General features: G+C 39.7%; 2 protein-coding genes across 4 annotated transcripts in view; one reads left to right on the top strand and one right to left on the bottom strand.

Annotated features, from left to right (window-relative positions):
* Positions 1-4,073, top strand: part of fbxo31 (F-box protein 31) — a 9,971-nt gene extending 5,898 nt beyond the window's left edge. For all 3 annotated transcript variants that reach the window (XM_035664529.1, XM_035664527.1, XM_035664528.1), the window contains 2 exons: positions 569-942; positions 1,444-4,073. In XM_035664529.1, coding sequence (XP_035520422.1) covers positions 569-942; positions 1,444-1,666 — 597 coding nt within the window. In that variant the 3' untranslated portion in view covers positions 1,667-4,073. The remainder of the gene's footprint in view (positions 1-568; positions 943-1,443) is intronic.
* A 329-nt stretch (positions 4,074-4,402) lies between these two features.
* On the bottom strand, positions 4,403-10,273 carry LOC118330412 (cocaine esterase-like). The gene is made up of 9 exons (XM_035664921.1): positions 10,089-10,273; positions 8,673-8,865; positions 8,449-8,598; positions 8,237-8,365; positions 7,942-8,095; positions 7,758-7,843; positions 5,174-5,259; positions 5,021-5,093; positions 4,403-4,915 (listed from the first exon to the last, which is right to left on the bottom strand). Exons 1-9 carry the CDS (start codon positions 10,162-10,164, stop codon positions 4,735-4,737), a joined length of 1,128 nt encoding a protein of 375 aa, XP_035520814.1. The 5' UTR covers positions 10,165-10,273; the 3' UTR covers positions 4,403-4,734.
* Positions 10,274-13,508: the final 3,235 nt, after the last annotated feature.

Here is a 13,508-nt window from a genome sequence, read left to right as displayed (position 1 = left end):
CTCCTGGTGGAACATAATTAAACATTGAGATTATTGTTGCATTAAGAGACGAATAAAGCGTCTCTTGTAGAGGAAGACGAGGACAAGGTCCTACAAAACAGATTAAAACCGAAACAGAGTGAGAGAGTTTGAAGGAGCTACAGGCCTCAGCATCTGCATACGCAGCTGTTACCATTGTCATAATCTCCTGATCCAGTTGATTGAAAATATGACAAATGAAAACAAAAATGTAGCAAGTTTGAAGGAGCTACCAGCTGCTGCATCTACATGTACCACCATTGCCAATTCCACACAATCAATTCTATGAACACATTTTTCTACAGAAAGACTTCCTGTGAATCCTTTGATACCTTGTGAATATCCTCTAGATCACCCTCCTCCTCTCCAACAACAAACTATTCAGCCAAAGATCCTGATGTAATCATCACTCTGGCTTTTAACAGGCACCCCTATACAACCAATTACCTTTGATTGGAACATTGTCACATTTTTGACCTAGCAGATGTAACATTGACTGACAAAATTCTTCTGCTAGTTGTGAGGACTCTTATTTTACTCCTTCCTGCAGGGAGACCCCAACGTTCCTGCAGGGCAACTCACTTTGGATGTTGACCTGACCCGACCTGTGGTCCTCCCCGACTTGGAGCAACAGCGAAACATAGAGGAGCTGTCCCGGCTGGTACTGGGGGTACACGAGGAAGTACAGAGAGAAGCAGAACAACAGGCCAAGGGCACTTTGGCCACAGGCAGAAGTGCAGCAGAGGCGGGCTGTGGTGGTGCCAGTGCAGAAGAAGGGATGGAGGCAGACCACGGTGTCTGTTTAGACAGCTGTCAGCCTGGCCCCAGCACCACTACCACCAGCCCCCCTGAACCCAAGCCCTTCGTTCTGCCCCTGGGGGTTATGGCTCGCAATGAGGTGTACCCTCGCACCTGCAGGGAATGGTAAGAACTCTGCAAAAAGGACATGGAAAATGAATACAGTGTAAACTCCACAGTGTACAGGTGGATTGTAGCTGCCTTTGCCCCAGTAACAGTGGTATTAGACACAGTGTGCTTATTGCTCTTGAGCTGGTTTAAGTTTGATCGTTGGCCAACAGGCTGACATCATACCAGTCTCTAATAAATGCATGTCAGTGCAGGTTGAATGTTGGCTGAACAACCGAATTCACTTTTTTTATGTTAGATTATTTAATTTACCATATAAATAAGAATGAATAACAATAACAAATTACTGCAAATTTAAAAAATATATCTTATTCGAATCTGCATTAATTATAAAATAATATTCATCAATAATTATTAATTATAAATTGTTAAAGTAAAATACTATATAACTATGACCTGTTATTTGTATTTTCTGTACTGTTTGTTAGAACAGAGTTTGTAACCCATTGATCTTGATATCCATCCAAATATTGATTAATTGATGTTCCTCTATTTCAGCTTCTATGGAACAGGCCTGATCGCTGGGCACGGCTTTACAAGTCCAGAGCGCACGCCGGGGCTCTTTGTGCTGTTTGATCAGGACCGTTTTGGTTTCATCTGGCTGGAGTTGAAGTCTTTCAGTCTGTACAGTCGCCTGACGGACCACCTAGCCCATGCTCACGCCCCAAACATGGAGCGGTTTGAGGCCATGCTGCGCAACATGCAGTCCTGGACATCCTGATGCACCACACTTTAAGTCTCCTCCCACAATACAACGCATAATAACAACCATCATAACAACCATCATAAAACGAATCACCTCTGTCCTCCACTGACAACGTTACTATTGTGATAGCATCATGACCTTAACTCAGTTTCTATCTTTATCTGTTTCACAAACATTGGGTTTTACTGTCTAATTAAGCTGGTTTTATCACCCCAAGCACTTTCAAAGGCCCCCAAGTCACCATTGAATCACCTCACCTCAGTATGACCTTAATCCTCCAGTGCAGCATGAGAACAGGTCACATTGACATTTTTTTATTTATTTATTTATTCCCTTCAGGAAAAAAGGAACGATATTTCATACCACTTATTATGGATCAAACTGTACGTGCCTCTGATTCTAAAACCATGTCTGTACTTGGTAGTGCTTGAAGAAGAAAAAGGTGTCCAGTGTATTATACTATATAGTATTATACTGATTTTAGTGCCCAACATATTGAACTGCATGCTGCATTTTTTTATTTTATTCTATAAATCTAATCACATTACACTCATAACCATTATCTGAACATGATGTTTTGTTTCCATTAAGCAGCATGCCTTGCTTTTTAGGGTTTATTTTCTTCATCCAAATTTTAAAAAAAGACAGCATCTCAGGTGTTTTTCTCTTTGCCACTTGTCAGTAAAAAACAGGACGAAGTATTTATGTGTATAACAAAAATGTGTGAAGTAAAATTCATTGTATTAATTTGTCAAATAGAAATACTGGGCAATTTTCTAATCATTGACGAGAGGATTTGCTGTCTTATCAAATACTGTAGCTACATCAGCCAGTCTTGGGCAGACTGATATGTTTTTGCCCTTTGAACTTAAAGGTGCGGTCATTCTGAACAAAGATAGTCGACGGTTGAGTCTCATTTCTAGGTCGTCAAATATGAACACTTTGGGTTATGGTAAAGGGGAAAGAAGGTAGTAAAATACTGCCCCTTTGGGTTGCTAAAGATTTGGTGTTGGTAATGAGACTCAACAATCAACTATCTTTCTCCAGAATGACTGACCCTGCCTTTAAGAGATATGTTTTTCAGGGATACTCAACTTGCTTTGCCCAGAGGTAATTTTTGCAAAATGACAGGGGGCCAGTGGCTTAATTAACAACAATAAACAAGCTCTGATTATATTTATCAGGTAAAATGAACAAGCATTATGATTGTTGTTTCGGCAGAATAAGACAACTCTTGGCTTGCAGTTCTACCAGGTGGTAACGCTGCACTGAAGGTAGTATGTTTTGACTGACATGAGCAACCTTGCATACAGCAGTTGCCTTTTAGACACATTTACCGAGGGATTAGAATTGGTATTAGGTGGCAAAATAAGAGCCTTCTGTCAATTTTTTCATTGAATTGCCTGTTTTCATTATCAACCTTTCGGTGTTTGCTGTCCTCACTCTTCTTTGCCAACAGGCCAATTCAGTTGCAGTAGCCCTGTGAAGTTCAGAAACCAAGTGACAGCTTCCGCACACTGCACAGATTGCTTATATCGGTATGCAACCTCCCTAGTAACAGCCAAGGGACAATACTGAACATTTTTTATTTTCATTGTGTATTAGAAAATGTTTGGCTGGCCACCCAGCACCCTATCTGGCCTGCGGGCCTTAAGTTGAGTATCACTGTTCTACATCAAACATACTTTAATGTCTCCACACCTGACATATTATGTGAGTTGGAAAGATGTATTGTACTGCAATAGAATAACATAACCTTTACAGAAGCTGGATTTAATGAAAAGTATACAGTTTATGTGCTTATATCATTCTGATCTGAAACATAAACTCTGAAATGTATCGCATTTGTTGTTTGCATATGACGTATGCCTGGCTTTATACCTGCAAAAGCTATTCCCTCCAGTTTACCAATTGATTTCAAACTTGAGACCAGGCTAGCTGAACATTATACAAACAGCTCAAAGTGCATCTCAAAGTACCAAGTTAAGTGTCTGTATGTCTCATTACGGCCTGGTGGTGATGCCCAGTAGCTTTCCTACTCCAAGTGCACTTTTCTGGGCAGTATAGTGAATCATTCAAAACCACTGGCCAGCACTTTTATATCAGACTGCAGCTTTACTAACATTTGCAAAAAATAAATAGTGTCTGCTAAAGCATCATAAACTTATTTTAGCACATTCAATTCATATTCTTTCAAATTTAGTACATTTGCTTTATACATTATTCTATCTGTAAGCCCTCTGTATCCAGCTATTTGAATGATTTGCTTTTGCAAAATGTTGCTTTGTACTATTTTCAATGTCATACGCCTGATTTTGTGGAAAAACAACTAAGTTTGCCCTTTTGAACTACTCACATCGGACTTCAGGGAGCTTTTCAGCTTAAGCGCTCTTCTCAGTAATAACAAATACAAAACTGAAAAGAACCTTTTTGTCAAATTTATTTATGTCTTTCTATGGTTTGTATGAGCATCTCATTGTAAGTAAACTGTTCTCAACTATCACCTGAAATGATTATCTCCTTTCACTGCTGTTTTATTGCCACAGTGGAATATTGATTATAATACAGTAATATACCAATACAACTCAATAGAGCATAGAGCACAAACTCATACTGTCTATGTGACTGGAGGGTGAACTTGTTAGACAATATTGAGTCAGGTACATACAAAGGTATTAGAAAATCTATATGAATGGTTTCACAACAGCTTCAAAAGATTTTTAATTTATTTTGGAATCAAGATCATTAAAAAGGTATTAAATGTGTGGCCTAACTTAACTCAGTAGTAGTATCATCATGTCATTTAAGATGCCCTTCTACTACATATTTCCTTTTGGGCTTTTCAATTTTAAAGTCTAAGTTTTTAAGTTAAGTTGTGGAACTGGACAATTCTCACAATGTGTGATGTTTGTATAGGCTACAAAAAGTACTACAAAAGTTTGTTAAAATATTTATTACAATTTTGTTATCTCATTATGTTTAACAATAATTTCACAGTATGTCTAATGCATTTCTGGTTGACTTGTTTGTGGTTTAAAATGGAATCATTAAAAAAAAAAATATGAAAAGAGAAAGTGACTGTTCTACAACTCGCTGTGTTCCTTTTTATATTGTTGGACCTTCTGCGGTAGGGTCTGAGTCATGAAGACGAAGCGGTCCTTCTTCAAGTGCTGACCAACTGCCTGCTCCTTCGTACCAATTTCCAAGTAGTATTCTTCTGCTCCATACTTTGGCCAGTGTACAAGACCGTTCCCATTAGGAGACCTGCACACATGCACACACACACACACACACACACACACACAATATTTAAACAGGTTTGTCTTAACTCCATGTGTACTATAACTTATATTGAGGGTTAATTTCTACCCTGTGTGAGCGAAGTTGCCCCAGTAGCTCATAACGACTTTGCTCAACTGCTCCTCCTCTTCAGGACATGCACCTTAAATAATAATAAAAATCTGGTAAACAGAGAAAATCTCTGGTGGGCTGTTGAAATTGTGATTTTTATATTGCACTTACTGGTTATTGTGACATGGGAAGTTGTGAAGCAGAATCCAAATACAGTAAAGAGTTCATCTCCATGGTCACTCCCAACAAAATTTGGCCTTTTTTTGAAATGGCGACAGCCCGAGCGTGAAAGCGGTGGCCCGCGCGAAGTCTGTCCCTGTCCTGTGTACGCTCCCACAGTGATTCACTCGTGTTGCAATGCTGCCACGCTTGTGTGGAGCTTCAAGGGTGCGTTAGGAATGTCAGAATCAGTAATTGGAGCTGATCGAATAGGAACAAACGTAAGTCAACAAAACATGAACGATTTTGGGGCGTGAGTTTAACATAACTTGGGCTCCGGTGGCAGTTTGTTTAATTTTTCTTCAATAGACAAACTAGGACTTTCTATACAGGGATAAGGATTAATTAAAAAAATTAACTGATTGAAATTGGTGCGCAGGATGCAGGCGCGTGTATGTTAGAGTGACATTGTGTGGTAGCAAACTTTTTTAGTTCAATTAATGTGTTTATTAAGTAACATTATTCATTGCAGCCATTTTGGTGATTCAAAGTAACACTCAGAGTGGGAAAGAGCATGTTCAAACTTGTGCAGAGCTGCATAGCTGCACTTTCTGAGTTCAAGCTGTGACCAACTGGATGCAGTGTATGCAAAATGCAGCGTAAAGATTCTGAGTTGGTTAACCGTTAACATTCATATCTCAAGCAATAAGTGTTTACATATAAATCCATGCTGGGTTTTATTTTAAAATGGTTATTTGCCATAATGTTGTTTTTGTGAATTGTTTGTGTGAATCTAAGTCTTCTGCAATCAAACCTCTGGGGTGGAATTAAATGTTATATTGCTGTCGGGAACCCTGGAAAGCAGGGCCGTGGTTAAAATGAATTTAGGGTTGATTGGATGGGGCTTGCAGCATTTACAGCGGAAATACGGCAGGGCTACGTTGTTTTGAGTAAGGTTCGCAAAAGGGAAGGCTGTGAAGGTGCGTGTTGTGGTGCGAGTGATTGGATGGGCACTGCGCTGCATGGTCACGATTCAGTGAACGAGGAAAGCTGCGAAAACACCGGCGTTTAGAGTTCTGGCTCTAATGATGAGCCCCCGTAATTTCCCTGATTTTGGAATGTGCAGGCAACGTGGTTTGGGATTTGCGAGACGGACTTATGATGTGTAAGAAACGTTACTGCTGAGCCGCGTGTTTAGTCAGTATCAAGGTTCGGTCAAAGTTGCTGGTTTTCCAAGCTGGTTTATGGAAAATTATACATTTTGTTTGCTAAACATTAAACTTTGAAATGTATTGCATTTTTTGTTGTTTGCATATGACGGTTTTGGCCTGGCTTGTATACTTGCAAAATTCCCCTCTGTTGAAATGGCGACAGCCCGAGCGTGAAAGCGGTGGCCCGCGCGAAGTCTGTCCCTGTCCTGTGTACGCTCCCACAGTGATTCACTCGTGTTGCAATGCTGCCACGCTTGTGTGGAGCTTCAAGGGTGCGTTAGGAATGTCAGAATCAGTAATTGGAGCTGATCGAATAGGAACAAACGTAAGTCAACAAAACATGAACGATTTTGGGGCGTGAGTTTAACATAACTTGGGCTCCGGTGGCAGTTTGTTTAATTTTTCTTCAATAGACAAACTAGGACTTTCTATACAGGGATAAGGATTAATTAAAAAAATTAACTGATTGAAATTGGTGCGCAGGATGCAGGCGCGTGTATGTTAGAGTGACATTGTGTGGTAGCAAACTTTTTTAGTTCAATTAATGTGTTTATTAAGTAACATTATTCATTGCAGCCATTTTGGTGATTCAAAGTAACACTCAGAGTGGGAAAGAGCATGTTCAAACTTGTGCAGAGCTGCATAGCTGCACTTTCTGAGTTCAAGCTGTGACCAACTGGATGCAGTGTATGCAAAATGCAGCGTAAAGATTCTGAGTTGGTTAACCGTTAACATTCATATCTCAAGCAATAAGTGTTTACATATAAATCCATGCTGGGTTTTATTTTAAAATGGTTATTTGCCATAATGTTGTTTTTGTGAATTGTTTGTGTGAATCTAAGTCTTCTGCAATCAAACCTCTGGGGTGGAATTAAATGTTATATTGCTGTCGGGAACCCTGGAAAGCAGGGCCGTGGTTAAAATGAATTTAGGGTTGATTGGATGGGGCTTGCAGCATTTACAGCGGAAATACGGCAGGGCTACGTTGTTTTGAGTAAGGTTCGCAAAAGGGAAGGCTGTGAAGGTGCGTGTTGTGGTGCGAGTGATTGGATGGGCACTGCGCTGCATGGTCACGATTCAGTGAACGAGGAAAGCTGCGAAAACACCGGCGTTTAGAGTTCTGGCTCTAATGATGAGCCCCCGTAATTTCCCTGATTTTGGAATGTGCAGGCAACGTGGTTTGGGATTTGCGAGACGGACTTATGATGTGTAAGAAACGTTACTGCTGAGCCGCGTGTTTAGTCAGTATCAAGGTTCGGTCAAAGTTGCTGGTTTTCCAAGCTGGTTTATGGAAAATTATACATTTTGTTTGCTAAACATTAAACTTTGAAATGTATTGCATTTTTTGTTGTTTGCATATGACGGTTTTGGCCTGGCTTGTATACTTGCAAAATTCCCCTCTGTCCATTGCAGCAGTGCCACTCTCAGCAATGGCATGGTGAAACAGGCCATCAGACAATGGAGAGAGAAGCTGTTGATTCAAGCGGCAGAAAAAAATGAAAGGTTCAGTGGAGAGCGGTATCTTTGCAGTGACAATACTGTGCTTTCTATCTGCAGACTGATCCTTACCAGAAGGGATACACTCATTCCACCAGCAGACTCCCCAAATATGGTAACTAAATCTGGGTCTCCTCCAAAGTTGTGAATGTGCTCCTTGGTCCACCTCAGAGCTTGTACCTGGTCCAGCAGGCCAAAGTTCCCGGGCATGTGTTCATCTGCGGTGCTGAATAGAACATTACAGCAACTAGTTAAAGTGACTCCAAATTTGAATTTTTGTTCATTTGCAATAGATCAGTTCAAAAGAATTGGAACATAATCATAGTATGTTCATTCTAACTGTGCTTAGTGAATTGAGTCTTTTTACCTGAGAAAGCCAAGAAGTCCCAAGCGGTACTGGATCAGAACCACAACAACATCCTGGTATGCAGCCAGGGCAGAGCCATCATATATAACTGACCCAAAGAAACCCTCCCCCATGATCCAGACCATAACCCTGGTAAGGTAATGAAAGACAAAGCGTAAAATGGTATTTTTTAACTTTTTTCTAACTGATGAAGACAAATTGGGTAGCAAAGCTTTCTTACTGGTAGTTTGGCATTGGGAGCTCTGTTTGCTGGAGTATAAATATTGAGGTAAAGGCAGTCTTCTGAAATGTCTGGGATTTCTACCAACATGTCACCGAGTTTATCAAGCAGATCTATGGTAAACTGTTTATGTTGAACACACCTGAAAAAGAGACATGTTTTAGTGTTAAGTATGGGCATTGTTTCTCAAAGTGTGGTATCACATCAATGCCTTACATGAGTGGTTGCTTGGTGGCGTCCCTCACTCCTTCCCATCCCTCTACAGGCTGAGGTGCAGCCAGTCTCAGAGCAGGGCCTACAGGTGGCTTGGCAAATGGGACACCCAGGTAGGCGTGGACCCCAGTCTCCTTCCCCTTTACGCTCACATATTCACCTCTCAGGCTGCCCAGCTTTGTGTGGACTTCAGGTGCTGTTAGCTTTCAGAATCATAATGTGACACTTAATCACAATTTATCAATTCAATTTCCATTACTAGTTCAAATAACAAATGTAGTTCCTCCAAATACGTAACATGCGGTTGTCGGATGGTTGTAGCATACTGTATGTTGCAACTGAAAAGGGTTAGAAAATACAACAACTTTCCATTTGACTTCAGCCGTGTTGAGCAATGTGAAAGACTCCAGTGTTTGCCATGTTATTTGATCAACTAACAATCGGGTACTGAAACAAATAGTTGATTAATTATTAGTTGATCGATAGAAAACTAATCAACAAAATGTTAATACATTTTGGGCTGATTGTAACAACTTGGGCTCTGGGGCAGTTTTTAAATTTTCCACGAGACAAACTAGACTTTTATACAGTTAATGATTCATTTAAAAATTACTGACTGATTAATTGTTAATGCAAATCATTATTCGTTGCAGATCTATAAATGACATTATGGTAGCATATGTTTTACTTTAATACATTATTCATGCAGATCATTTGGTGGATCAAGTTAAACTGAAGTGGAAAACATTTCAAACTTGTGCAGAGCTGCAGAGCTGCACCCTGCAGCCTAGATTCTGAGTGTGTTAACCATTAACATCATATCTCAACAATAAGTGGTTTACATATAAATTTCGTGCTGGGTTTATTTAAAATGGGTTATTTGCCATAATGGTTGCTTTGTATATTGTGTTGATCTAATCTCTGCAATCAACCTGGTGAATTAATGTTATTGCTATATAAATAATGGGTAAAACTAATATATATATAGGCCTATATATATATATATATATATATATATATAAAGACCAAGGTTGTAAAAAGAATAGAAAGTCAAAAAGGGTTTTTCCTGAAAGAAGATGATGCATCACATTGCTCCATTCTGGCAATTTTACACCACAATGAGTATGATATCTGCTTATTCATCTACAGTAATTCTCATAGTCATGTTATTCTGCACAATGACCAGTATGCTCTGTAGGTCAAAGGTAACCTAGACCAAGTTAACAAGAATGCAGCCCAGTAATAGATGCATTTCAAATAAAGGGATATACTGTAGCTATAATAGATCTATGTTGTTATTAAGATTAATAACATCTAACTGTGCATCTGTACATCTAATCACATCTAAAAGAAAAGCAACGTATGCTATCTGTGGTCGCCTATGTCAATGTGTCAATACAGTAGTTTGGTCCTACTTACCATGTAGCTCTGCAGCCACAAGAAGAAATAAAACAGACGCTAGAAAAACGGAAGTTTGCTTCGCACGGAACTTCATGGTGGCCGTTCTCTGTGCTGACTGCGACTCACTGCTCGTTTCTGCAGGAGAGGAAGAGTTTAAACGCTGCGAAGCTTCAGCCCTTTATAACTAGGACCGAGCTATTGCTGCACTCAGTAATATTACGTCATTTATGGCACGAGTCATTGTGTGTTACACCACAGCGACAGGTGATCTAGGCTGTCTACACACTGGTTCAGTGGTCACAGTGGGTCAAAGTGTTTTCCCATGAGAAGTTTCTATTATCTGTGCTTCTGAAAAACTAAAACATGACATTAGACTTGTCTAATATTTTGTTTGCACTACAGAACAACTTCTCTAATGAGCCGTCAGTGGCTCTTGGGAACTGAGAGTACCAATAGTCTTGAGTACCAATAGGTGGTACTCTTAGTTACCAAAGCTGAGTCCTGCTGCTGGACGGGTTCCACCACGGGTTCAAGTCCGACCTTTGGCCCCTCGCTGCGCCTCACCCCATCACTCTCCCCCATTTCAGCTATCTCTATCAATTAAAAGGCAATAAAAAAGTACCAATGTCCATTACTGTTGCACCTGGCCAGAGAAACCAAGATAACCCCTGACATAAGTTTGGAAAAATGTTAGAAGGGTGAATGCACACAAGTATATTCCCTGTGTATTTTATAATGTGACTGCGTGCAAAGTGATTAGGTGTGTGTGTTTTCAGTATTGATGAATTTGGGTACTGGGTTAAATCCAAGGCACAAAACCTCAACTTGTGAATTTGAGGATACAGCTGAAAAGTGTACTGCCAGAGACGGTTATACAATGACAGATTTGAACCTAAAAGCTACCTTCAAAAAGTCTATTAGGATAAATAGTCTAAAACATTCAGATCGATTGCCTCTCTCCAAGCCTTAATGTTCTGAAAGCAAATTTCATGCAGAAATGAAAAATACATACTTTGCTTTAGAGTTGCTTTAATGGTTATAGATGTACAGTATAGTATAGCTCCTATTGACACATCAGTCTACCAAAATGTGAGGGTTGAATGCACTGCTAGAGACTTTTGTCTTCAAAGTACATAAAAGTTGAGAAAAAGGTTTGACTCAAAAACCAAAATCTAAATGTTTTGTCATCTGAGGAGCTGGAGTGAATAAATATTGAGTTTACAATAATACTTAATGTTAGTTTTAAATAACTAACAATGGCAATGGAAACTCATAATATTCTTGAATAATTACTATTTATTTTTTATGGACAGCTGCTTGTCAGTCGAGTCGACCAATCAGAAGTCGCTCCACTACCAAGAATTGTGAAAACCAATCACCTTTAATTGCGCCTACCAAGAATTGACCAATCAGGGAGATGATTGCCCTTAAGCCAGCCCTCTTCAGAAATCAACGTTAAGTGCTGAGCACCGCAACTTTTTTCGGATTCACATATTTTGTCAAACTTTCGGTAAGTTCGTCGCCCTTTCTGTTGTCTCTAAGTTGACTCTATGTTATAAGTTTAATCATTTATAAGTTGTGGTTTGCCTACTGTGGCAGGTAGCTGGCATGCTAACAGGCTAACTAACTGTGGAAATGTCTCATGCGCGTAACCTAGCCAGGAAATTTCTAAAACAAATGTCAGTAACATTAGCTCACTAAGTCACTAACAATTCTTCATTGTGAACCAGCTAGCTTTTTCTACCCGCCACTCTGCCCAACAGTTAACTGCCCTGTACAATAACCCTCGGACTATTAATGAAACCATTCATTACTTATTTTCCATTGCTGAAAATTCAGTTTATTTGCATACTCTACTACTATACTGTCATATCCACCTACCCCATGTGGAAGATTGCAAGTAAAATATTTATTTCAGCATCCTTTGCACTCTGCACCATTGCACTGTTTTCTACTGTCTACAGTGTTTGTTTATAGATATGTATAACTGCACATAGAAGTCTTTTTTGTTGAACATGTTCTGTTTATTTATGCTGTTGGTCTGTGTTTGTACATTGCGAGCAATGTCAAATTCTTTGTATTTGCACACATACCTGGCCAATGAAAGTGATTCTGATTCTGATTCTGAAAGCAGGGTTTCCGTACTCTTGGTGAGGGGGCCTGAGAAGCTTCCTGTGGCTGTGCAGAAAAGACCAACTCTGTATTCTGATTGAGTCTCACCTTCTCATCCTGCCACCAAACACTGCTGATGAGGTGAAGCTCGAGGGCAGACTGCAACCCTCAGGTCATATCCCAGACTCCACCGCCATGTAAAGCACTTCCTGTCACTCTCTCTCTCCTATGTTACCATCTGTGCAGCTTCTTACAGTGCATGGACCCTCACAGGTGATGTTCTTCAAACCTCCCATTACCTTCAGCTGTGCCAGCCCTCAACTCAGACGCTGACAGCAAGTCAAGCTGTTACACCACTAAACAATACAGGAAGAGAGAATAGGAGAAAGACCGCTCTGGCACTGTCACATGAAAATATGACGACATTATGTTATCCTGTGCCAAAAGTGCAAGAAAGAAAGAGTCATTGTTTTGTTGATATTGTTATTTATGTTGAACTTTTGTGTTATTGCACTTTTTGCTTTAGGGATGTGTCTTTAAGTCTGGTGGTCTGCACTTTGATGGTCCTATAGCGCCTGCCAGAGGGCAACATATTAAACACGTGGTGTCCAGGATGACAAGGGTTTCATTTAGTTATTTATACATTCAATTATTACACTTTATTTTTATTACTGTTGCTGTTGGTGTTATAATTGATTCAGACATTTCTGTGTTTTGATTTCTTCTTCATTGTCTTATAAAACAATACAAGGATGATAAATAACAATAATTCTACTACTATTTGTCATATTCTTTGTCATCATCCTTAAGTTTGCCTCTGAAATGTACACAGGACTACTTCATATTTCTTTGTTATTTTAGTTGCTGCCATACAAATATACATGATGATAACGAGTTAGGAACGAGTGGGATTCGATACGACGATCTCCGGCACTCAGGCCTCAAGGAACGCCTAAAGGAGTAATGTTAGGTCTTTATCATTGACTGTATATACTACTAAAGTCTCACTATTTCGGGCTTGTGCATTTAATTTTTGTTTGGGCTTGAATGAGCATAAGCACATATTTGTACATGTCTTAAGGGTTCATCAATAATGTCATTTTATCGTGGGTAAAGGGGAAAGTCGCCAGCTTCTTTAGATAGTCTGGGTGGCAGATTTGTATGCTGTCTGACAGTGTTTATCAATTACCGCAAGGTGGTAAGATATAAATGTAGCCGTGTTCTTTTATTCTAAAAAATAAATAAAAAATAAAACACAGAAATTGACCTTTAAATACGTACGTGCTCCTCTTACGCTTTATCTCGGGCCAGTGGCGCAATGGATAA

The sequence above is a fragment of the Morone saxatilis genome, unplaced genomic scaffold, assembly GCF_004916995.1.
Source record: "Morone saxatilis isolate NCDOM2014 unplaced genomic scaffold, NCSU_SB_2.0 Contig2, whole genome shotgun sequence".
Lineage (NCBI taxonomy): Eukaryota > Metazoa > Chordata > Actinopteri > Moronidae > Morone > Morone saxatilis.
Note: the sequence above shows the minus strand (reverse complement) of the source record. Positions and strands in the feature narration are given on the sequence as shown.